General features: G+C 36.2%; 1 protein-coding gene across 1 annotated transcript; it reads left to right on the forward strand.

Moving 5' to 3' along the window:
• myrf (myelin regulatory factor) lies at positions 1–25,776 on the forward strand. The gene is made up of 27 exons (XM_053510651.1): positions 1–168; positions 9,652–9,742; positions 10,057–10,332; positions 11,060–11,121; positions 11,976–12,207; positions 12,321–12,421; positions 12,510–12,624; positions 13,156–13,351; positions 13,926–14,002; positions 14,305–14,415; positions 14,516–14,606; positions 16,281–16,481; positions 16,581–16,689; positions 16,844–16,953; positions 17,272–17,432; positions 17,526–17,598; positions 17,821–17,903; positions 18,076–18,144; positions 18,777–18,860; positions 20,522–20,589; positions 20,716–20,835; positions 21,280–21,498; positions 21,646–21,739; positions 22,130–22,192; positions 22,910–23,015; positions 23,135–23,209; positions 23,341–25,776. Exons 1-27 carry the CDS (start codon positions 123–125, stop codon positions 23,434–23,436), a joined length of 3,129 nt encoding a protein of 1,042 aa, XP_053366626.1. The 5' UTR covers positions 1–122; the 3' UTR covers positions 23,437–25,776.
• The last annotated feature ends 1,055 nt before the right edge of the window (positions 25,777–26,831 follow it).

The following is a 26,831-nucleotide window of genomic DNA, read 5'->3' on the forward strand; positions in this document are numbered from 1 at the left end:
GAGGGGGAGGAGGAGGAGGAGAGGAGGAAGAAGCAGAAACAGAAGGAGTGCATGGCTGGCTGAGACGCGGAGAGCCCGGTCCGGCCTCAGCGCTACATGGAGGAGCTCAGCCGCACATAAGCATGGACGTGGTCGATGAAACGGAGGCTTTACAGAGGTTCTTCGAAGGTAAGTGGCTTAATCTGAAGAGTCCAAACTCCAGATTTCATCTTATTGGGAAAAATCAAGGAAAATAAATGAAAATAAATAAATAAATAAATTGAACTGCCTGCCTACGGACATGCCACCTGACAAATTAACATTATAAATAAATCTACACAATTACAGTTTTAATAAGTACACTGGGACGAATAAAATAAGTTTTAAAAATAAAAGGTTTAAAAATTGTGTTGCTAAAAAACAACAACTATCCAACCATTAAACAACATACAATAGCATATTTCCACTTTTTATTGAAAAACTTCCAGAGCATTAATTGGGGAAAGTGTTTTGGTTATTTAATATAAAGCACATAAGTCCTAAAAAGAAATGTTCATCCTTCTGTTTTGTTTGTGTGAGTTAAAGATATCTAACTATCATATCATTAAGCTTCACTCACATGGAATAAAGGATGGGAGACTGTGGGGAATGTTGGGTAGTAGATGATGCTTGGGCTTTTTGTAGGTCTTGCAGAGTTGGTAAAAGGTGTTTGTGGGTTAGAAATAATGTTTGAATATTTTTTTTTGAGAAAGATATTGGTAAATGAAAGTGTATGAGGTGCTGCTTGGAAGAGTTATTAAGGACGTTTGGGAGTTGTTGGTATTTAGGGAAATTGTTAAGGTTCGTTAAGCCTTGGTGATGTTTGGGAAAGTTATTGAAGATGTTTTAAGGTTGGGGAAGTTATTTGAGTGTTTGAGGGTTGGAAGTTTGAGAATATGAGAATCTGTAGCATTTGGGGAAGTTCCTGGGGTTGTTTAAGAGGTGCTGGGGTTTGGGAAAGTCTTTAAAGATTTTTTTTTGCCAATTGAGTGATCTGTCATTGTTTTGAGGGGAATAAAAAACATGCAATGCAATTATTTTATTAATTGTCAAATAATTTGAAAATGTATTTTTTAATTAATTGTCATATATGACAATACTGCTAAACATGTGAGTGGACAAAATGTATTCTGTGTTATCCCCATGTTATGTAAACCATGTTAACGAATGCACTTCTGGTATGTTGGTATAAATGTTTTGCCCTTAAGGCAACACAAATACACTCCATTTCATTTCATATTTGTTGTTTTGTAATGTGCAGCCCATTTTCACCATGTTCTGAATAAGGGCAAGATGCAGGATTTAAAAGTGATTTACAGTTTTTCCCCATGATAATGTGTCATGTAGGGAGGTACAGGTGAGATGGGGTGTTTATTGGATGATGGTCTACAGTAAACACAGATGATGGGCTCTGGCTCTAGGGTTCATGGCTGTCAAGTGCTGCTCTTGACTTTCATGTGTTTACATTCCTCCACTGGGAGTGAGAGAGATGTGTTGGCTCTGGAATAACTAACGGAATTATGCATGTTTTCACATTAGTCTTAAATCAGTTTGGTTTATTTACATAATTATTAGAAAACTATGACTTTTTTGATGGTTTTAAGTTATAGTTGTATTCGTTGACATATTTTAGTTCACTCTAAGACAACAAAGATTTTATCTTCGTGAAGGATTGTTCTGTAATATTTCCTTACAGAGATACTAATATGTTCATTTTAATTGTGAGAAGCCTGACTTGATCAAGTATTGGATATCATTATGGTTAAAGTTAGGTCCATCCTTTGACCCTTTTTAATGCTACACATTTTTATGTTTCAGTTAGAGCAATTGTGTGTGTGTGTGTGTGTGTGTGTGTGTGTGTGTGTGTGTGTGTGTGTGTGTGTGTGTTAGGCAGTGTTATTGGAAAGGACTCAGGACAGCTATTGTGGTGTTCTGGCAGACAAAGGACAAAAGGAGAACTGAAAAGCTGTTTGTTGATAAAACTGATGTGACCCCCCAGCTGAAAGAGACTTGATCTTATTTTACTCAGTGTGAGTTCACTGTTACTTGTACAACTAGTGAATAGATTTGCATGTTTAAACCTTTCTGATCAGCAAATATCAATTCACTTGCAAAAAATCTAAATGAGCATGTTTACAAGATGGGATTAAATATGTTTCCTCTTTAAAAACTATTTAAACAGCATTAAGGACAAATCTGTAATCATAATCATAAATTATTTTTCCCTGATAATTAATAAGACAAATAAACTGTAGGCAGATTAATGTCAGGAATTAAATGGAGAGAAAATTCAAGCATAGACATTTATCCTTGTGAATTACTAAAACACAAACACATAGACACATAGACTAAGTCTGTGAACATTGATGACCACTAATATGTAAAACAAACACGTGACAAGCTCAAGACCTACTGAAAACCAGAAACTCAAATGAAATTCTAAATAGAGATAAGGAACTAAATGCAAAAACATGAACATTATCAGTACCAGTCAAAGGTTGGACACACCAGTAAAAGGTTTTGACACAAGTTTGGATTTATTTTCTGCATTCGAGAAAAATACTGAAATTTTTTTCACATTTATAAAATAACACATATGGAATTAGGTAAAAACAATAGCAGTCAGCTGTATTGTCAAGTGCATTTGCAAAACCCATCAAGCACCATGATGAAACTGTCTCTTATGAAGACCATTCCAAGAAAGCAAGGCCAAAACTTACTTTTACTGCAGAGAATTTACAATTACTGAACTCAGCTGTTCAAAAAAGATTATTGCATATTTTGAATGCCTTTAGCATTGCTTTACCATGTAGATAAATAGATGTAGATAGATGTAGATGTGGATAGATAAATAAACATCAAGAAAAACATGGAAGTAGAAGGTATGCCCAAACTGTTAACTGGTAAAGTACAGTCATGTTTAAAAGTTAGTACCCCTCTTTTAACTCTACGTTTTTTTGAGTAAAAACACAATACAAATCATAGGATTGTATTGGGTCTCAGTATTAGGCAAATACAACCTCAGAAAAAATACAACATATACTGTACCTTTTTTTACTGTGACATTATGTATCATTATTAAATAAAAAAAATTATAATAAGAAATGATAATAATAACATGCACAATACTAAGTATCCCCTTACTGCTTTTGTAGGATTTAAAAGGGTATTTAAATTACAGCCAGGTGCTGCTAATCATTGGCCCATGGTTAATTGATCATCAGCAGGTATGCAGACCTCTGTAAAAGCAGAGGTTTTGGCAGTTTGTTGGTTTGGAGCGTTCAGGTGTGGGTTAACACAATGCCAAGAAGGAAACATAAAGTATAGGCAGTGGGCCTAAAGAAGCAATTGTTGCTGCACATCAATGTGGAATGGGTTCTAAAACCATTTAGACTTCAAAAATCTATGGTGAAAAAGATTATTCACAAGTGCAATGCTTAGTGAAATACAAAAAGAACAAGAGCTACATCTCAGCCTGTACAGGTCTTACTAAGCGAGTTGAATATTAAAGTCCATGAGATCACAAGTAGAAAAAGACTGAACAAGTACAGTCTCAATGACCTTAAACAATGTTGTAACGAAGAATAGACCAAAACAATGTGTGAGTCTGATAAAGTCATACAGGAAATTATTACTTCAAGGTATTGCTGCTGATCTACAAGCTCACGTTTTCTCTTTTTTATTTATTTTTGTTAAATTAATAATGGCATTGTGGGGAAAAAAAAGTTAAATGTTGTTGTTTATCTGAAGTTGTATTTGCCCAATACTGTGATCTGCTATGATCTAATGATTTTTATGATGTATTTACACACACACACACACACACACACACACACACACACACACACTACCAAAGAATTAAACAGAGAAAAAATATTCAGTTAATCATTAGTGTATTAAACATTAGTATATAATGATTAATATTTTAATATTTAAATTGTTATTGTATAAATCATTATAATTTTTCTCATGTGTTCTCCGTAGAAAAACTAACTGTAATAACGGTAAAACTTTATGTTGTAACATAAATCATGACAGACATCTTGTGGAGATGTGCTGTAGGTCAAATTTTTTTTTTTTTTATGGAGTGTTCTCTTTTTACCGTTACTTTAAAAGCAAACTTCTATGTATTCATGTCTCAAGACAGAATGGTTTTAGGAGGCTTATTGGGTTATGTATACTCTCCCCCTAATGGACTGTACCATTCCATGCATACCTTAGTGACCTATAAGAAACAGAACGAGGTGAGAGTAATGTTTTCTCTCCATCCACTTAGGTTATGCTGTCATTCCCTCACTCAGAAGCCATTAGAGTGACAGTGTGCAGACAATGTGAGGAAGATAGAAAACAGCCTTATAAACACACTCACACACACATGCATTCTTATAAAAGTAAGCAAGCAGTCTGATTGGAGTGGGATAGAGCCAGTGAACAGGTAATTTTGGAATACACAACAACTTATTGACATTTATTTGGAGGCATATGGTACAATGCTATTCTATATGTACTAGCTAATATGTATGCATGCTCTCCATGGCATATGCAGAGGCAAACATACAGTAGGGAGTATCAAACGATAGGAGAGCTAATCAGTCAATAGCCTAGCGTAGGAGTTGATGTTTTGGAAGGGGGCCCATCTGTGTGCTTTATATCACTGTTTAACTTTAGTCTGGAGAGACTCACCTCGTCAACACCCTGCTTCTAGTCCAACACGACTGTTTGTCCTTCACAGGAAATAATTTTCTTTGACTTCCCTTTGAAAAAACACAAAAACTAGGAGTGGTTGGGTATTCCACAGGTAAATTCTGATTAACTCAACAAAAAAAAAGACATGATAAGCCACAATACCAGTGTTCAGTTCATAAATCGATCTGCGCTGCATTTTACAGCCACTTTTCAGAAAATCCATAACTGCTTAGTTTATGTAATGCTTCATCTTATGGCAATAACTCATAGTGTTGTTGGAGGGAGGGAACATACAGGTGGTTTCAGAATGATGTGGGAAAAGCCTGGCTGTGCACATGTTCTTACCCCTTTAACAGCATTGACATGACTGGAATGCATTGTTTTTAACCAGTGGGGCATATAATTTGTTTAGAAAACTGTAAAACTTTTATCTGAGATCAAATGTGTTTTTTATGTTTGTCTTACTGGCAAAATATCATGCATAGCATTTTAGAATGCACAACACATTAAAGTGGATGAGCTACATTAGCAGAAGGCCAGATTAGGTATAATATCAGATATATAATATCAGATTCCTCTTCTTGACTGTCAGAGTGGACCCCAGTGTGGTCTCCTGCTGTTACAGCTCAAGGTTTAATGTTTGTTTTTAAGATGCTTTTTTTTCCTGCTCATCATGGTTGTAAAAAGGGAGTTTTTTTCCCCACAGTTCGATGCAAACTCCTAACGAAGTCCCAGAAGAGCGACTGGTTATTAAATACTTAAAACATTACTTCTGGCAGCATCCATGCTATGGTTAAATCACAGAGATCACACCTTTATTTTCCTTCTGATGTTTGATTTAAAGCTTTGACCTGTATTATCTGCATTTATGCACCATGCCGCTGTCACATGATTGGCTAATTAGATACCTGGTCAGATTAGCCTAACTACTGAAGTCAAGTTTGTGAGACACAATAGAAATGATTAGGGTCTCAACAGAGCTTATGCCTTTATACAGTTTGAGTGTTAATACAATTCCTGGAATTTTACATATTCTTTTTCCTTTAACATATTTTTATTGCCTGTTGAACATTGTCTTTGCATGTCGTCTGTCATTTTAAACTTCAAACTCTCATTCTTTGTCTAGGTATCTCTTTATTTGTGAGGTGGCTAGGTAAGCTGCTCAGGTTGAACGATGTATTCAGTGCTGGTGGGCGACAAAAGCTGTGTGTGGTGGCCTGGTACAGCCCTGTCTCATGACTGGGATCTAATCCCCCCCAATACCACACACACACACACACACACACACTCCAAATGTTAGCACGTTAGTCTTATGAGGAAAGCTGTGTCTGAAGCCTTTGAGGAGAAAGATGTGACAGACATCACAAGTGTATATATATATATATCCTGAACTGGTCACCATGCTGTGGCTACATGCAGGTACACATGATCTTCTTCTTCTTGTGGCTTATGCTCTCTCTATATCTGTAATGTTTTTTTTTTGTTAGTATGTCCAGTACTCTGTGTTTCATGAGCATACTATTCCAAGTTGTATATATGATGCATTGTTTTGATAATGGACACACAGGATCACATTTTTAAGCTGCTTGTAGTGTAGAAGTTTATCATCTTAACCAAGTTAAATGTGAATAGTGATATGTTTGCATTTGTCAGACGAAACATGCCTCTGAAGTCTAAAATCCTGGAGACTGATTAGGAACATCAGAAAACACCCATAAAAACTGTAAATATAAGATAAGATTGAGAAGATCATGGTCAGATCCAAGTATATATTCTACAGAAGACCACACTAGGCTTAGCAAAGTTTTTTTTTTTTGGTTATCAAAATATGTGCTTTGTTACAAGTTGAGTAAAGGTTATTTCTATTATTATTATCATTATTATCATTATTAAATAATCATATGCAAGAGTGCTTCTCTGTTTAAGAAAGAAATTGCATTCTGGGAAGTGTTTAATATTTACTGTTTGATAATGTTACGGACTTTGCTCGATCATTCTACGCTCTGGTGTGAATTAGGTATTAATGATTAACACTCACACATACACACACACACACACACACACACACACACACACACACACACACACACACACACACACACACACACACACACACACTGTTGTAATACTGTTTGACTAGCTGTGTATGGGTTTTCCATGGACCATGTTGACCCTACAATTATTTCTCACACAAGTGTTTGTGTATTTCTTATGTGATATGAAATGATTATTCAAAGGAAATGTATAGTATAAACCACAGTATTATTAAACCAAGTATAGTGTTTAGATTTTAGTTAGACATTTCTGTAAATTAAGTGTAATTTAAAAAGAGAAATGGAAAGTAAATAATCAAAAATATTAGAGGATCAGGTACAGGAGGCAGGAAAAGGAATAATAAAATCAGTGATTATCATTACTTAAATAGTGTTATGTAGCACACTTAAAATATCAAAGAATGTTAGACAATTTTATAAATAAATACACTTGGATGTGTATTACAGTTGTGCTTGCTTATCATAGTTTCCCAGCTGAATTGCGCTACCATTCCAAATGAGTTCTGAGATGAGCTACATAGACACACACACACACACACACACACACACACACACACACACACCAGCTCTGTTCCTGTTTATCTTGCGTTGTTATCCACCAGACAACTCCAGCATTGAGGTGATGTCCTGATCCCTCAACCCCCACTCTAACCCTTCAACAGTGAAAAGGCCTGCATGTTTTTTTTTTTGTGTGTGTGTGTGTGTGCGTGTGTGTGTTTGTGTCTGTAAAAGTGTACTGACAATCAGGCCTCTGTTTGCATATCACCACAGCTGGACACATCCACATCAGGCCAAAAGCAGACTCACTAACTCATACACCAATTAAATAACTGATGTATCCACCAGACTTTTACTGGTTGCGACATAAGTGCAAAGTTTTTCTTGAGAAAATGTGGAATTGGAAAATGGGCCAAAAAAAAAGGGATTTCTGGAAGTAATAATATATTTTTATATAATATTATACAAGTTATATTTGTGTGTTTTTTCCAACTAGAATTTTAAACTACTGGTAAACCACTGCTCAGTAATTAATTATCCACTAACAGGCAGCCGTTATATAGTACATTCTGAAAGTTAGTTGTTAGTGCTCTATCACACCTGATTGGTTCCGCTATATTTCATACAGCTACTGTATACCACAAAATTTGTATTCTTTTTGTGTGTGTATAATAAAATTATTTACATTCTTCCAAAACTTTCTTGTCAGGCAAGATCTTAAAAACAGTAGCTTGTTACCTGTTTTGTTATGTTCTCTAGTTTCCCTCACTTCCACCATTCCTTCTTTATCTCCACACCAGAACATCTCCGTTGGTTCACCCTCCTCTTAAGGCTGAAACCCCCTCCGCCTTCTCCTAGCCGTTATCAGTGCTGCTGGGGCAGATTTACTGGTTGTGATGGGTGGGGTGAACATCTGGGTCTTATTAAAGAGCAGTCATCCCTCTCCTGCCTTCTGTGCTTGCTGGCACACATTTAGCACCAGCTTACTCAACCAGGGTTTCCACAGTTATATTTTTCTATCATTACTTTAGGTATGAGAGCTCATGGAGATACTTAAACTGTGTGTTGTGTCGATGGTGACGTAAAACGTTCCTGGTGAATGACACCAATGATTCTGGTAAAATTTCAGTATTTTTTTTTCTGCACAGAAGAGTAAAAAACACATACAAGTCATGGTTGAGAACCTCCGCATTGTTACCATGTGCGTGATGAGCTCAGTTTCAGTCCTGTTTTCTGTTTTGTTCTGTTGATGTCATGAGAGATGATGCAGGTTCAAGATCGTAGCCTTGACTCACTCCAGAATTGTTGAGAAATAACGCAGTTCCATTTAAAAGTTAGGATGGGGGGCAAGGGGGTGATGAGAGGAGCAGAAAAAAAAGAAAGAAGGACAGGCAAACTGAGCTTTTCCCAACACTAACACCGAAATTCTTTGCATACCAAACTGGGTAGCTGCTTAATCTATCAAGAAAAAGAGCACTGGGGTTTAGGGGATGCCTGCCCACCCACTCCATACCATCCCCCTGACCTTCAGTCTACCTCTCTTTCCATCCCTTTTTCATTCCCATCTTCCATAACTCAAACTACCTTTGTGTTACATTCTTGGTCTTTCTTTCTTCATTAAATGGATAATCAATCACTCAAGTTCAGTGCCACTAAAAGAAAAAAGTATTTAAATTTAGTAAGTTTTGTCTTGATATTTTTTTGTGTAAAGGTGGGAGAAGTTGGAAATGAGAAAAAAAGAGGTAAATAATGACTATGCTGACATGAACATGAGTATAAGCCAAATGTGCTGAATTATGATTCACTGCTGGAAAGGACTGAAAAACCAATTAGGTGGAGTGAGTAAACAAACCTTCTGTGTCAAACTGATATCACTACATACCTTACTGATGTCCTACACACACGAATCCTCCCACCAATTTTTGCCCAGATGATCTTCACAAAATTTCCATTTAGAAGGGATTTTCCTACATTCATAAACTTGATCCAAACTTGTGCATTCTCAAGATCGTCATGAAGTTTTCCAGAGCTTAGTATATTTTCTCACAGTTCTCATGAGTTTAACAGGTCATAAAAATGTATAGCAAATCATGAGATGTAGTAGGTAAATAGTGTAACGGGGTAGTAATCGTAAGTACATCTTACCATTTCATAGGTAATGCATAGCCCATTATCAGATTATTTAAGGCCTGTGATTTCACGGAGTTGAGCAACCAAGAAATACCAAGAATTTCAATTCAGGAGGAGATGCCAGGCCTTAGCAAAAAGTTTGGAAATGTGAGAAAAAGTCCTTAAACGCATCAGATCAATAAACCTTTAGCGAGGAATGTTATATAACTTGCATTATAGTCTTATAAAAAATGAGGCTCCATCTCTGTCTTCTCTTCAATATCAGGTCATGATATTAACAGCTCTTTGGAGCCTACAAACATCGACACCAGTATCCTGGAGGAATACATCAGCAAAGAGGACGACAGCTCAGATATGTAAGTCTCAAGCACTTCACACACACAAACACACACACACACACACACACACACAGCATACTATAAAATTACCTTTTATCATAAACCGTTCACTGAGACTATTACAGATGTATTTAGCTTCCTGTTTAAACACACACTACAATTGATATGGCACATGCTTTTGCTCAAACTCAGCACTCTCACAATTTTTTTGTACTATGTGTGTTTACTTTAACACCACCATCATGCCATCATGCTGTATGTTTTGGCTGTTGGTTTGTTTGTGTAATGATTGCATTGAGATTCATAAAAAATTCCTTCTAACTCTCCAGCAGCTGTTTTCCCGAAGTCCACAGCGGCCCAGGACCTAACTACTCATCCCCCCAGGCCGGAGCATCCTCCTCTGGGGGGGTGGTGTGTGGTGTGAACCCCGCTATCCCCCATCGCCAGGGCAGCACCCAGTCTATACCCACACTGTGCCAGAACCCCTATCCCCCTCCACCCCCACTTGGTCTTCTCAGACACAGCCACCCCTGCCAAAGCCACCACCATCACCAGTCAGTCCCACCACCCAACATCAAACCTGAGCACTGTGCTCACTACGCAGCCGGGTAAGCCAGAGAGAGAAAGAGTGAGTGGGTGAGTGAGGGAGTGAGTAAAAACAAAAAAGAACTACATCAGAACTTTAGACATCAAATGTATTATTTAAACAAAAGCTGATAAGATGAAGGAGAGGGAAAGGACAGGAAGGGGAAGTAGTGTGAAACCTTAAAGATACTAGTATTATACACTAACATAAATTACACAAATGACTAAAATCATATTCTGGTTTTAAGCTGGCCTACTGATGAATTCTGGTAAATAGGCAGAAAGTGTATAATGAACAACAAATACTGTAGGATTCTAAACAGGATTTAAAGTTAGGTGATGTAGCAATGTACTCCTGTGTGCTTTTTGATTGCCATAGCCACACCCACAAGCTGCAATGCCAATAGACGACTTTCCACACCCAGGTGACTAAATGACCTGAACTAAACTTTGACAAATAAATCTCAAACTAAATATCAGACACTGTGTGAAGGGAGACAACCATGAGCAGTCTGTGAGGAATAAGACTAATGGATCTGTACCAATAATCTCTTATGAATTACAACAGTGCATGGCTAATGATGCAATGCATTTTCACAATCATTAATTGGATTTCTTAACATGGAAAGAATAGGAGCAGCAGGTACGGTTGTGCAAAAAATATTTATGATAAGATTTTTTTTTGCTTTGTTTCTCTGAATGTGTCTACTTTAATACTGTGCCTTACAACATCCTTTTTTTTTATTGCAGAACATTACCTGAGTCTCCACCAGACTCTAGCTCAGAGCCCTACTCCCCCCCGCAAGTGAATGGTAAGGTTCAACACTTAAAGGGCTTGATAGAGCAGTAGAAGGGGAATTTTTTAAAAAACATTCTGAGAAAATTTTAATTAATTGATGATAAAGTTAACTCTAGGGAAAGCAGGGAAAACTGGTTTACAGTTAAAGTCTAAAATGATTCTGAAATATCAAAGAGAATTGAAAAGAAGCAAACATTTTAAATCTGGTGTCATGATAAATATATTGTACTCATTGCATATATGTTGTGCAATGATATAGCACAATTAAACAGACTTACTTTAACACTATTCCTCACGGATTTCTGCCACTTCTAAATAGTCATGACTGGGGAATCATGCATGCAGTTATACTGACAGAAGATATTATTATGATAGAAATCATATTTTTTTTGTGTGTGTGTGGAATCCAAAATGAAAAAAAGAACTAAAAAAGTGATAAGAAGTGGTGTAAATCCCTGAGGGATGGTGTTAAAGTGTTTACAAAAAATATTAGAAACCACTGCCTCTTTAACCAAATTACTTTTGATAAGGTAGTTTAAAATATAGCAAATGTGGCTATTTTTGTGTCTACCAAGCCAAAAAAAGTTTCTCATTGCAACTACACCTGTGTTGGTCTTTCTCATGGAGGTGAAAAGTATGGAGTGTTTTAATCTCATTGGCGGAAATCCAGTTTACCAATATACCATTAGCCAAGTCATAGAAAACTGAGATAAGCTGATGGACTGTTACATTTATTTAACTTAAATTTTACTGTAGCTTTAAAGTGTAAATTCTGACAGTTATTGTTTTGTTGTATGGTGTTGCTTTTATACATCAGACAATGTCAGGTATAACATAATATTGTCAATTCTATCATTCTTTTTATAGAATCACACATGCTTCGGACCATGACGCCTGAGAATATGTGTCACATGACCACTCCGCCACCCATGCCACCCCTGCCACCCCACAGCCACTACTCCAACATACATCGGGATATGTACCTGAAACCTGAGCCCTTGATTTCACAGTACCCAATTGGTCCAGCAAGCAGTGGGGGTGGTGACCTGCAACAGGGTCAGATGCTCCATCAGTTGCTCCAGCATCCACAAGGCCAAGAGTAGGAAAGATTCAAAGATACTGGCATGCAATTTGTAAAATATGTTACAGCAGAGGAAAGAACAGAAATATAGGATTAAAATAAATTATTTTCTGCCTTTGTGTGTGTTAAAGTGGTATGCCTGTCCACCAAGCAAAAAAAAGAAAGCACTCCGATTCTCCTAACAGCACTCTCAATGCTCAGATACTAAGCGGCATTATCAAGCAAGAACCAGGTACGCAGACATTTTCCATATACAACATGTCATTCTCTTCTTACTAAATCCATTAAACAAAATGTTTTTTTGGCTTTTTGTTATCAAGGATTAATGCAGGATGCAGAGAACTCATATTTGGATCCAAACTACCAATGCATAAAATGGCAGCCACACCAACAGAACAAATGGACTCCATTATATGATGCCAATGGAAAAGAACTGTGGGTGAAATCCCTTTTTTTTAGAGAAAAAAAAAAACACCATACTCTTGTACATGCTTTTGCCGTTACATATGTTATTCTATGTTGAAATATTGAGATAGGAAGCAGGAATGAAACACAAATTTATATTAGATGGATGGATTTAATGAGGTGAAGATGATACTAAAGACAAACGAGTAAGAGAGACAGAGAATGAAAAAGAGGATGGAGAGGACTGGGAATTCCATTGAGGTGAGCTGTGTGTAGGAGTAAGAGTAAAAGTAGTTTCGGTTGACTGGAGAAAGGCAGAGAAGGGCAGCAGAAAGAAAAAAAAGTTATAAAAGGAGATGAGGAAAATAAGGTAAACACAACATTGGAAAAAGAGAATTAAAAAAGAACAAAAAAACATATTAACATTCCACATAAACCTGAAATATTATCCCACTAAAGAGAGCTGAGAGCTTTTAAAAGACACAGATTCACTTCACAAAAGTTTCCTCCTGCTATTTTTAGTGTAATCTATTTTTCTCAATGCCTCTTCTGTCTCTCCAGCCCGATGCCTACTTACAGAGTGGATGCTGACAAAGGTTTTAATTTTTCTTTGGCTGATGATGCGTTCGTGTGTCAGAAAAAGAACCACTTTCAAGTCACTGTGTACATTGGCATGCTGGGAGATCCCAAATATGTGAAGACCAGTGAAGGGCTGCAACCAATAGATTGTTTTTACCTAAAACTTAATGGAGTCAAGGTGAGGAGTGATAAAGAACTAGCTTATTGTTGCTTTGAGTACTGTACATTAATTAAAATGTCATATGGTATATGTTCTGTAGTGATGTAAATGGTTGTAATCATTTAAACTAATAATTAATTATTTAAGTGTATAAATAAAATTATTTACATATACAAAGGGCATTCACATCAAAACTGGACTTTTATTTCACAGAATAACAGAACACAGTAATGAGAGTAAAAAACTACCTCTATTTCCTCTATATTTGACTGTACAATCAGAGCTGCTCCCAGTGAACTTTATATTGCACAGTGTTGTATACTGTGATATACTGGTTACAATATCTTGTATTTTACAATATAGTTACAATATCTTAAATATAGTTATAATGTCTTATTTGCAACATTCAAATGTTTTACTGCAACTAAGTGTCTCACCATAGTACTGTGCTTGAAGTCCTCTGTAAATACGCCTTCATTCATTCATTTATCACGAGTCCTGGTTTAACTTGAATGCCACTTGTAGTTGTAAGATGAATATTGTTTAGGTTAATAAAAATTTTACTAACCTGAAAAAAATCTTTCTTCTACAGTTAGAAGCCATGAACCAGACCATCAATGTTGAACAGTCTCAGTCTGACCGCAGCAAGAGGCCATTTAAACCTGTTCTGTGAGTTTCCCTGTCTATGATACAGCAGGAGTTAGTTCTTTATAGTTCTTACTATAACATTGTTGTTTTTTTAATCATTTCTTCTTCTTCTTCTTCTTAATATTATTATCATTATTACTACTTTAATTTAGTAAATAGTTTTTATGGTCTTTAAAAAAAATGCATTTCTTTTATTGGAAGCAAATATAATAATAAATAACGCAGTTAATATCTTTTTTCAGTCATGTAACCTAACAGTGTGTCAGAATAATTGTTGAGATTAAGGAAACGCCTAAAGTTTAATTTGCATGTTTTTTATGAAGGGTTACTTTGCCGCCGGAACAAGTAACAAAGGTAACAGTGGGTCGACTGCACTTCAGTGAGACTACAGCCAATAATATGAGAAAGAAGGGCAAGCCAAACCCTGATCAGAGGTAAAAATCACACATATAAAATGCCATGATCTGGACAGTCGGTAAGGAAAACTAGCATGAATGAGTGAGGCCTATAACTCAGCGGTGTTTGTGTGTGTAGGTACTTCATGTTGGTGGTGGCTCTCCAGGCTCAATCCCATAGTCAGAGCCATACGGTGGCAGCTCAGGTGTCTGAGAGGATCATCGTCAGGGTAACCGCTGTCAGTCTGGCTGTGTCTGTCTGACCATCCTCCTCTGTCCAGTGTCTGTCTCTCTGTGCCATCTTACTCTGATCAGTTACATTTGTCCCATGCAGTTCTTACATGCTGACACAATACTAGGTTTTTTTCTCATTCGTTTGGTCATCTTCAATAAAAGCTTCATTCAGCACTCTTAAACAACATAAAAAAAAATTCTAGCCTGCAGACTTTTAAAGTGTTAATTCAGAAATCATACATACAGTACATCATACGGCTGAAGATTTGTGGGTACCTGGTCATCACACTCATAAACTATATATGGATGTAACCCTAAACTGTCATCCTGCACACAATTGTAGAGACGTTATAAGACGGCTTGAATCCCCCATGAACTCCTAAAAATATGCTGAAAGTAGACTACAATCCCCAACACTGCAGTAAACAGCCACATTCACACTCACTTGAGTTCACAGAGTAATCACTCTCAGCTTTTCTGAACAGACTCTGGACTTAAGCCTAGAGCATAAATAAAAGATGTTAACAAATGCAATGATTTTTTATAAATTCCCTGCATATTAATTTGTATTTGTCAAAACCTTTTATTCGTGATTGTAGAATGTCTTTATGCTGTATGCAATACCTTCTACTAATATGTGCTTAGGTGGGAAAGTGGTGTAGTGGGTAGCATTGTAGCCTTGACCTCTAGGGTCAGGATTCGATTTGCACCTCGGGCCTGTGAGCATGGACTTGGCATGTCCTCCCCATGTTTGGTGGGTTTCCTGTGGGTACTCTGGTTTCCTCCCAGTTCAAAGACTGTGTTTTGTGTGCCCTGTGATGGATTGACACCATGTCCAGGGTTTACCCTGTGACCATGTACATGATAAACAGTATAGAAAATGAGAGTATAATGTGTTTTTTAATGAACATCCCATAATTTTATTTCACAGAAATATACATGGTGTACATGGGTGCTGTATCATGGCTGACCCTTAGCCCTGATCCCACTTACCTAACAAGCTGGGATATATATAAAAAAAGAATTTCACTATACTTCAATGCATATGACAATTATTTTTCTTCTTTGCTTTTGCCATGGCTATAATGATTGGCCCATTAAGCCCACAAGGCCCACAAAAGCATTATTGATTATTATCATATAGGATGCAGTGTTCCAGTTCATCCCAAACTTGTTTAGTGGGAAGGAGGTCAGGGCTCTGTGCAGGCTATTTCAATTCTTCTACTCCAGCCCTGACAAACCATGTCTTCATGGAAGTTGTATTTATGATAACATTTGTTAAAATAGGTTAAAATAGTCTGCAGACTCCAATGTGCTCACTTTTAAAGGTGTGTAGTTAGTTTGGTAAGGTATTTTATTGGCCTTGGTTTGTTTAAATGTGGTTTTATTTATTGTTTCTTGGTTAATTACTCTCAATTTTGGTTTACTTTAGTCTTTCAGTTAATATTGTTGTTTAACTTTAGTAGCTTCAGTTATAAAATTGCTTGTAATGAAATACATACTTATTGAAACAGTGGTGTGATTTACCCTGTGCAACTTTTTAACAAAATATATTTTTATACTCTTATAACAGCGCATACAGTACTGTTATTGATATGTTGGGACTCATCATTTCCCCCAACATATCAATTAATTATCATTCTCTCTCTCTCTCTTTTTTTCTCTGTCAGGCATCCAATCCAGGGCAGTTTGAGAGTGACAGTGAGGTGTTGTGGCAGAGAGGTCAGTTGCCTGATTCGGTGTATCACCATGGCCGTGTGGGCATCAACACTGATCGACCAGATGAGGCTCTGGTTGTCCATGGCAACCTAAAGGTCATGGGTTCTCTGGTACATCCATCTGACATCCGTGCCAAGGAGAACGTGAAAGAGGTAGGCTATATATTTTTTATTGCTCAAACTCATTTGTTATTTTTAACTTCAACACTTCTTTAATCACTACAATATCTCATCCTGATTGCCTTATTGTAGGTGGACACCACAGACAACCTCAAGCGAATCTCCCAGATGCGGCTGGTGCATTACCAGTATAAGCCTGAGTTCGCTGCCACTGTTGGCATTGAGAACACTGCAGAGACTGGTAATCACATATACTCTGTAAAACCTTCTGTGCTAGTTTACTAAAGTTTTATTTTCCAGTGCAGATATAGTGTAAGTCTCTACCATAACCATAACTATTACACATGTTGTTTCTTGCATCTAATACAGCTATTGTGTGTATGTGTGCATACTAGGAGTCATAGCCCAGGAGGTCCAGCAGATCCTACCAGAAGCAGTGAAAGAAGGAGGAGATGTAGTTTGTGCCAATGGAGAGACCATTCCCAATTTACTGGTAGTCAACAAGGTATTTAAAGCAAACAGTTAAATGATATTTATTTATATAGTGATATTTACTAGTAAGAATGGTTTCTGTAAAACCACAGTTATACTGTATGGTAGATCATATTGTCTGAACACATGATTCAGTGGAAAGGATAAGGTCGTTAGAAAAACCTGACATTTGTACAATGACATTGACATGGCCAATTTTACAAATTCACATTAATATGAATAGTGATATTATATCAGTAACTACAGTCGACTGTATACCCATATTGTATGCATTATAGAACATTTTAATGACAAATACACACTGAATAATATATGCATGTGTTTTTCATAGGAGCGCATTTTTATGGAGAATGTCGGAGCAGTGAAGGAGTTGTGTAAACTAACTGATAATCTGGAAACTCGAATTAATGAGCTCGAACGGTGGAGTCGCAAACTTGCTAAACTACGCCGCCTTGACAGCATGAAGAGTTCTGTCAGTGGGGGAACAATTAGGTGTGTTGTGTAAACTACTCAATCTGCACATGAGAAAAAAAATTCTGAATGGTGTGTTAGTATGAAAATAAATCAATTTTCTTTTTATTTCAGCCTAACAGGAAGCTACTTTAGCAGGACAGGAAGTGGTCCACTTAAGAAAAAAGCACCCACTGCAGGAAGTAAGGTATGAATTTTACTGTCACAGATGACCTACCAGAAAATAACAAACAATTGCTATACATGTTAAAGAAAACAGATATTTTTTTTTTTTTTACAAAGGATAAGGGTGAATGTGTAAAATGGTCAGTGAAAGGCTTTACAATGCAGTAAATACTGTAGTTAGGGAAACTATTTGAGATGCAAAATTAAATTAAAAGCTTTTTTTTTTTCTTCTTTTTTTTTGAAGAATGCAGTTCCAGAGCAGGGCTGTTTAAGTCATCGGTTCCTGCAGGGTACCATACTGGCCCTGGTCATCATCATGGCCTTCAGGTCAGAAAAGAGAATGCCATAACATAAATGAACATTGTAATGTCTTATTACTTCTGTTAGTCACACTTGATAAGGGCAGCTGCCAAATGCCATAAGTGTAATGAGCAGAATGTGAACATGTGTAAAAATCAACAATTTGTCCTAAGTTTCTCTCTCCTTTATTTTTCCTTAGTGTCATCTCAATGTCTATACTGTATGTACTAAACATGCATCAACACAGCAACATGGCTGAGGTGGATCGGTACGTATATGGCAGAAATTTGACTAGGGTGTTTAAAAAAAATAATTGTTTATAATTTGTACTGTAAATAATTGTTTTAGTTGTAAAAAAATCATTTGGAATTCATCTTTCATTTTTGGTTTGGGTTTGAAGTGAGTGGTGCAAAAACAAATTGAATTGAGTGATGTCATTGTGTTTGCCTTGATGAACACAATGAGTGTTTAATAACGTGGAAGTTGCAAAACCACCTCTTTTACATAAATAATGCTTAGGTTAAATAACCAGAATATTTAGACTGAATGATTTTGATAGATTTTGATTATACTTTGTATAAAATGGGTTGTTTTAACACATCAAAAACTATCCCTGTAACTAACAGCAGCACCAGTCACTCATGGCTCCCATGGGAGGCCTGTGACCTCTCGTATGCAAAAGAGCATAGCATCTACTGCTAAGGCCCCAGTTCGAAAAAAGTTTACATGTGTTTTCCTTCATCCTTTGCGGGTGCTGGGTTGGAACAGGCAAATCCACACTCAACCTGACTTTTACTTATAAAAGAAAAAGCTGTCATTTTTTCCCCTTTCTTGTCTTCTTGAATGCATACATGTGCATAAATTGGATATTTGTCATTAGTATTTCTCTTTCATTTGTAGTTCTATGTCCTCCTGTGCTTTTTCCATCTCCTGGATGCCCTTCTTCACTGCCACTGTCACTTTCTATCCAACCATGTGTTTATGGTATGCTTTCTCTGTTTTCTTTCATTTTCTTGTTTTCCTGTGTCATTTTTCCAATACAGAGGGGGCTTTCCCAGGGTTCTTCTCAAAGCCATGCAATAATCAGAAATTATGAGTTTTACTTCGAAAAATAAGATCCTTCCTGTAGGTTCAGTTATCGTACAGTATATTGCAAGCATTCTAATCTAGGTCAGTTTTAGATTGACAGTGAAGGTGCATTAATTACCTCTGAAGTGTGTCATGAACATTTAATATGCTGGATTTGTTTTCAGGCAGAATTATCATTATTATATACTATTATATACATGTAGGGGCTGTTTCAAATGCTTTGTTTCTATCGTATCCTAATAAAACTTATTACTAAAAGACAGATGAAATTATAAAAGAAGCCATGCATAAGTGCAGTTAAAAATTATTGATCATCAAAAACGGAAAAACAGACAAATGTTCAACTCTATAACAAAACATATGCAAGACCTGGTAACTTAAGCTAAAGCTAGAACAGCACCCAAAACATATAAAGTTTTAGCATTTTAAACTATTTATGTAGCATGGGTGTTGGGGTAGGATCTAAAAACTGAGCCATAAATGAGATACAGTCCTGAAACTGGATTTAGCATGGGCGTTGGGCGAGTACTGTGGCTGTGGGTCAGAGCTTAAGATGGCACAAAGGCTGGACTTTACATGGGCACTAGGCTGGGACAGGGCCTGGCCGAGATGGTGCAGATTATGGCTGCAGTAGAGCATGGTGTACTGTAACTGCATAGGGCATGATTCCGGAATAATATGGCATGATGCAGGCGTATTATGGCATAGTTTTGGGTCTACAGGATATGGTTTAGCAGAATACAACTCTGGATCAAAATGACCTAATGCTGGTTCAGCAGGGCATAACTCTGGGTCAACAGAGCATAATTCTAGGCTACATGCCATGCCTCTGTGTCCTCATAAAATATTTGAGGTCAGCATGTCTAAACTCTGTGCCAACAGGGGATGACTCCTTACTAACTGGGTTAAACTGTGGCTGACCAGGACTTAATTCTGGCAGAACAGTGCATGAATTTAAGCATAATAGCACATGATCATGGAAGAACAGGACTTATTTTGGTCTGGAAATTAGGGAGGTTTGGCTAGTTGGACAGCATGCAGTGCCCATTGCTGCTGTAGTTCCTGCAGCACACTACATTCCAGCCTGTGTTTCTTTTTAGTGCACTGAGCCGGGAGTGCAGATTGGCAAATGGCTGACTAGGTGGCAAGCTGCACTGCTTGCTTCTGAATGGCACACAGTTGTTGCTGCACCATTCTGACTGCTTGTTACTGTATTACCACATGTTAAGTGAAGCCTCCTCACCCTGGATACCTAAGCACTTCTGTTTGTAAGCTTCTTGTGGGAAGGCCATGCGATAAGTCACCTTCTCGGCTACACTTTAACACTTCTGTCTGCTGTTTTGTCGAATCACAATCTTGGTATATGAGATAAGACAAAAACTGTTGACTTTACTGGCTGTAAACAAAAACATACCTTGATTGAACATAAGAACCAGAATAACAAATGGAAAACAGACGTCAATTATACAAATGTACACAATACGTAATATGTACTGTATGGCATGCTGTATTCTTTAAAAATATTATATAACTGCTTGTTTTCTTTTGTTACTTAGCACCCGTTCTGCTCTTGGCTCATCAAGTAAAGCAGTCTATTCACCCCCAATTTCTACAATCTCTTCAGGTGCCAAATATTTCATGCTTATGTTCAGTTTTAGAGATATACAGTGCAAGCTACATATCTAATAAGTTTCAAGATTATCCTTTGGGGAAAAAGTCCCTGTAACTGGCCTGTAACTGTTTCTCATAGACATAGACACCACCTCTTCAACCCTGCCTAATCGTCTTATCTGCTGCCCTCCAACAACTGCCACGAACAACCAATCAGCTACTGGTAGCCTGCAGGGAAGCATTAACCAATCTATGTCAGGTAAAACCACTTTTCACCACAATGCCGTCTGACTTCTGTAAACAAAATCAAATTATTAAATTATATCTATTTTACATACCCATTTGTCTATAAATACAGGGTATTCAATTGTATTTCAGTGTAACAGAATAAATAAATAAGAGTGATTGACATGGAGCCCATCCCCCAGTATTATCCCTGGTAGAAGTGTAGTGCTGTATTCAGCATGTCTGTTACCCAGGCTTGTTCTCGGACTTACACTAAACTGCTTGTATAATGAGGAAACTCATTCATACTTTTATGCCATTAGTCTTTTTTCATTACACAACCCCTGCATAAGTAGCTCCTACACAGAAGTCTCATTCTCAAAAAGGCTAAAAACATTCATTATCAGTGTATGTATGGTATGCTTAATTTCCCTCATTTTCCCCCTCTCTCTCTCTTCTGCAATCTCTTTCCATTTAGTGTTCAGTAGCCCTGCTCCCACCATGGCAAGTATAAATAGAAAGGCAAAGTCTCGTGGGTTGGATAAAGACAGCAGAAGTAGAAACAGGCTGAGTCACACTTCATCCCCTTTCTCCCTCAACAAGTCCAAGAAAACCCCTTTGCCCTCTGACATGGACACGGGAGGCAACGGTAACCGGGTGCCCAGACCACGCAGGCAACGTAGCACAAACTCTCAGGGTATAATTGTTTTATATTTAGGCAAACATAGACACATGGCGTGCACACACACACACACACACACATAGTTATAATACACCTAAACATTAGTAGTAGTTATTGTAGTATGTACCTTTGGTGGTCTCAAGCTGCCTTTTTGTTTCTTAGGCAGACATTTCCTGCCATCCCTAAATGAACTTTACATTGTTGAAACTAATCAGGAATTGAAAACCCTTAACTGTGTATCATCACACAGCTGCAGGTATGTACATCCATTTGTCTGACAGCTACTGCGTATTCATATTTAATATTTTTACACTGCAACATCTTGATACTTGAATATAGTCAGCTTCGTCTAGTATATCCTGCCTTAGGAGACAGATAATTAAGAATATTAAACTTTCCAGTAGAGCTATTTCAGAGTTAACCAGTTAAAGTAAGTTATTAAACAGTTGATTATAATATTTGATTTGTTGTAATCTCATAATAGGAAATGTTACCTAAATATAGCTATATTCAAGGCATCTCCACTAGCTAATAAACAATGTATTGTTTTGCAGTATCAGTCCTTTGGTTATTCAGTTTAAACAAGTTTTGAGATATTATTAACAAAAGTTTCTCTTCTTTTCTCCATTATTTCTTCTGTCTATAGCTACACTTTATTTCTGCAAAGGAATCAAAATTCATCCATGAATCACATTACTCTACATATGAGGTCAGTGAATTTTGCTGCTTAAATGCACCGTGTGCAAGAGATTTGCACAGTAATTTTTATTTTATATATATGTGCATTAAGCTGCTATATTTGTGGAACTAAAGACACAGTCATCTATTCTTCATTTAACAGTCGCACATTTCACAAATGAAATGTCCAGCTTCATGCTTTGTAAAGCTACATGTCTTAAATGCACTCTTATGGATGAGCTCGCAGTTCCACAACATTCAACTCCAGACTCAGTAGCGTCCATGAACAAGTGGATCAGCCTCTTTGAGCTGGCATAAACTACTGATCTGTCAGTAAACTCACTGAGTGGAATTGAATGCTGACATGCAACCCATGGCTCTGAAAGCACTCTTTCATACAGCACTGGTCACAAAGGAATTCATTTTTCTACTGTACAAGCCTTTTATTTACATTTTATTTAGCATTAAAGGACAACAAAATAATGAGTTGAATTCCTTTGGAATATGTGGAATTTAAAAACACAATTGCATTTTACATGCAAATTGATAAAATGTTAACTGTTCATTAAAGCAAATGAACAAAAAAAATCATCTAGCATAGTCTCATGCAGTTGATTGTAGAATTAGCTTCATTTGGTCTTGATTGATTATTGATTATTAGACAGCTTACTACAAAAGCAACAACTGAATGTATTAGTTGACTAGTCCATTCCTAATGTGCATTCACTGATGTTTGCTCTACATATAGATTCTCTGAAAGTGTGTGGGTGTGGAAGTGTAGTGTCACTAGAGGGCGTATTTGCCCAAACCAAACAGAGACTGATTTTTCTGAAAGAAAAGGTGCCCTAAGAAAGGTAAGACACTTTGTAAGGTAGATTGTTACTATACCATTGACATTAATCGCATATAAAATGTTATAGAATTTTTCTAAATATATGCTTTCTAAAAATATGCAAACTATTTTACTTTACAGGGGACCAATCACTTTTGGTCAATTCCACTGGCATCATTTCACGATGCCGCTTACCATTTCCGGGTGTCAATCTACGTAAGTCAAATAAAAATCTTATATATCATATAAAAGTCGATATAAATGATAAATAAATAAATAAATAAAAGTCACTGTCTCTGACCCTTTTGGATATTTTCAAGCAAAATGCCACTATTCTGTTTTCCTAGGATGAGATAGGCTGTGCTGGGTCTCAAAAACAGAAGATGCAGGATACTACACTATTCACTGATTACTATTTTCTCATCCAGAGCAGATGCACTTAAATAGGAGTGTCTAAAATATCAAATATTAGTTTTCTTATTGGCTGTATTTCAAATATTGGCTGTTCTTTTTCTTTTGCAATGTTGTAGCATGGGAGTTTGTTAAAATACCTTTCTTCAAGAAGAGTAACTGAAATGCAATAGAAACTCCACTGATAAAAACAAACATGCCATTTTACCCTTAAGAAATATCTGAGGTTAGGACAGGTTTATCCCTGCTCCACTGATATTACTGACACTGCAGACACTAATTCAAACAACCTTATTAATCCCAGAGGGAAATTGCTTATTTAAAAAGTGTTATACTGCTTTCCTCATCCTAAAGGAGCATTAAAAAAAAAAAAACTCTAGTATGTACAGTATCTTTTCTCTGAGATACATACTGGATTTACAAAAGATGTATACCCTATTGTCAATAAAAAGTCTGGTTAAATAGCTTATTTTACTAGATTTCAAATTATCATATAATACACTCATGATGTGCACCCCGAGCACTCTTTCCATTGAAATGACACCCATCGGCTTGTAATGCAAAAATTACTGGAGAACTTCCCAGATTTTTTTTTTATCGTGATTTAACTGCATTTTCAACCTTCAAAATATAATTTAATAATAACTTTGATAATTAATACTATGCCATATATTTCTTCTTTGCTGCTTGTGTTTGTTACATTGCAGTCTTTGACCATATGGATAATGTAGGTCTGTCATATTCAGCAGTAAAGCATCATAACCATTTAAGTAATACAGCATGAACAGTCAACTAATGACTTGATAATAATAATAATGATGATGATAATGATAATTATTATTATTATTATTATTATTCATTTTTTAAATTATTGATTTATAATTGTTTCCATGGTAAGTCTAAGCCACTGAAACCATACTATTATAGTTTAGAAAGTATAGTTCACTGGACCTTAAAGAAAATCACTGGATTTAATACATTTTTATTTCTTTAAAACTGGAAAACAGTACATAATCACACTGGAATGAGCCCACATAATGTCTGCTGTTTCAGAAACACTGGATGATAATGGTATATGGTTTTAATTATAAAATAATTATTTATATTTGATAAACGAAAGGAGCATATTGCCTTCATTTTTTAAAAATCCAACTGTGCATAAATGCAAATTAAATAAATTAAATAGTTGTCAATATACATATATGTAAAAAAATATTTTACTAATTGTAAGTATTATTGCATTCTTTAGATTTCTTATTAGCTTATAAACACTTTTTTGGATGTAACTTTTTTGTTTTTTAATTTCTTTTGTCTTTTTTTTTTTTTTTGTAGCTATTATTTTAGCTAATTTCCATTCCAGTCAAGTTGTGTTTTATGAAAAAAAAAAGCATGTAGTAGAAACATAAAAACATATGACTTTATGTACAGCCTTTAATGAAGCACTATTTTATCTAGATTTTTGCTTTTTTAAATGCTTTTAGGATTAATGTGTACTAAAGATTTCCAAAATATATACTGTATCTGCATTTTTTAAGCTGTAAACTAAGCCATAGTAGACCGTCAAGGGATGAGCATGGAATATGTTTGGAAGCATGCACATTATGCCTATAAGATGAACTACAGTAAAATGACACTATGAATATGTGATGACAAATGTATTTTTCTAATCCTGTACTTACAGTAACTTAGAGATTGTTGGAAAATAATAAATATTGATTATTTCTAACTGTTATAGGAGAGGGGGGGTCAAAACCAATGGGACTTTTGACATTGCAGCAATTTTTACTATCCAGTGGTCTTCCCAGTAAATACAATAGGCAGCTTCAGACTATGCACTGTAAATAATATTTTGTTCTAATGTCATAATATACACTCAACTGTCTCTAATGTTTTAGTGAGAATGCAGTGTCATAGTTTTTAGTAATAGACGTGCTAAAATCAACATTCCTTATGTCCATCATTTTATGTGTTCTTTTTTACTTATAATTTTAAAGCTGTACTAGTATGTAACTGAAATTCAGTATATTAATTATAGTCACACTGAATATGTGTGTGTCTATAGTGCATATAAAATTCTTAATTTCACACAAAAGTATTGTTGTTTTTATTTCTTGGTATTTTATCATTAGTAAAAACAAGTCCAACTATTTTTTGTATATATCTTGTGACGTAAAAGCCCAGTGTGCACTAAAGTGTAACCAAAACTGCTTGTTGGAACACTTCTTATTCATATCCATTTGGCCTTTTTTAAGTGTTGAAATCCTTTTGTTTGGTCACTCATTTCATGGCCAGTTATTATTTGCATTCTTATGGAGAAAATATACTGACTCTATGTAAAGAAAGCATGCAAATATGATTAAATATTTCTGAAATTGTTTGTTTAATTGTGAATTAATATCCTGTCTTGTTTTTTTATTATTATTTCCACGAGATGTATGAATCTGAAAAAGTTATTATTTTAACAGCAAAGGGGACTAAATCAGCAATGGGATGTGCAAAAAACAAATACTGCACCATTTTTTTTTTTTTTTAGGTTTTTACAGGCTTTATTGGTTAGAGACAAGGGTCACGGTCTTAATTAGGGCCTCACAAACCAGTAACAAATACAGTAATTCTTTAAGGCTTTCCACTACATTTGAAGCAGAGGTATAGGGATTTGTGCTCCTTCAGCCACAAGAGCATTAGTGAGGTCAGGCCCTGATATCTGGTGAAGAGTTCCAGGGCACAATCTGTGCTCCAGTTTATCCTAAAGAGGATGAAGTCAGAGGTAAGAGGTTTCTTTATGGACAGTATCTTTATGGAGCTATATTACTGTTTATTTAATAATAATTAAAAAAAACAGCAGTAACACAAAGCCGAACAAAAACATCAATATTAAACTTCTCTGTAAAATAATAGGAAATAAACTTAAATGCAAGCTAAGTAGTAGGCCTAAGTAAGCCATAGGTAGAATCCATTAATGCATTATTTAACCCCAGGTTGTGGAGTGATTCATACATCCATCCCTGCATTTGACTGACTAACATTAGCTGTCTTCACATATTGTGACTGTCTATTAAGACTGTCCCAGTAAATTTGGAACATATTTAATAATTTAAAACCCTGTGAAAGTGACTTGGAAACAATACATCTGCTAGGTTTAACTGTCCCAATATGTCTGAATTTACCCTTTACCACAAGGGCTTTCATACAAGCAGAGATGCATTTAATAAACTAATATAAACATGGCATAACTAATTAAGAAATAGAACTCTCTTGTGCCTCTACAAAATAAACACAGTGGGTGAGTAGCTTCATCATCATCATCATCATCATCAAGAAAGTGGTCTGTTTAGTTGCTTTTCTAACTAGAAGGGATCCCTAGATGCACAAAAGGCAGCTAGTCAACCCATTTGTGGTCTTTGTCTGCCATCTGTCTGTCAAAACT

The sequence above is a fragment of the Clarias gariepinus genome, chromosome 2, assembly GCF_024256425.1.
Source record: "Clarias gariepinus isolate MV-2021 ecotype Netherlands chromosome 2, CGAR_prim_01v2, whole genome shotgun sequence".
NCBI lineage: Eukaryota > Metazoa > Chordata > Actinopteri > Siluriformes > Clariidae > Clarias > Clarias gariepinus.

Coding starts and splice junctions, on each gene's coding strand:
- myrf (XM_053510651.1), top strand. CDS start 123: ATGGACGTGGTCGATGAAACGGAGGCTTTACAGAGGTTCTTCGAAG. Junction 11,122..11,975: donor CTCCCCCCCGCAAGTGAATG/GTAAGGTTCAAC, acceptor TTCTTTTTATAG/AATCACACATGCTTCGGACC. Junction 14,607..16,280: donor CTGAGAGGATCATCGTCAGG/GTAACCGCTGTC, acceptor TTTCTCTGTCAG/GCATCCAATCCAGGGCAGTT.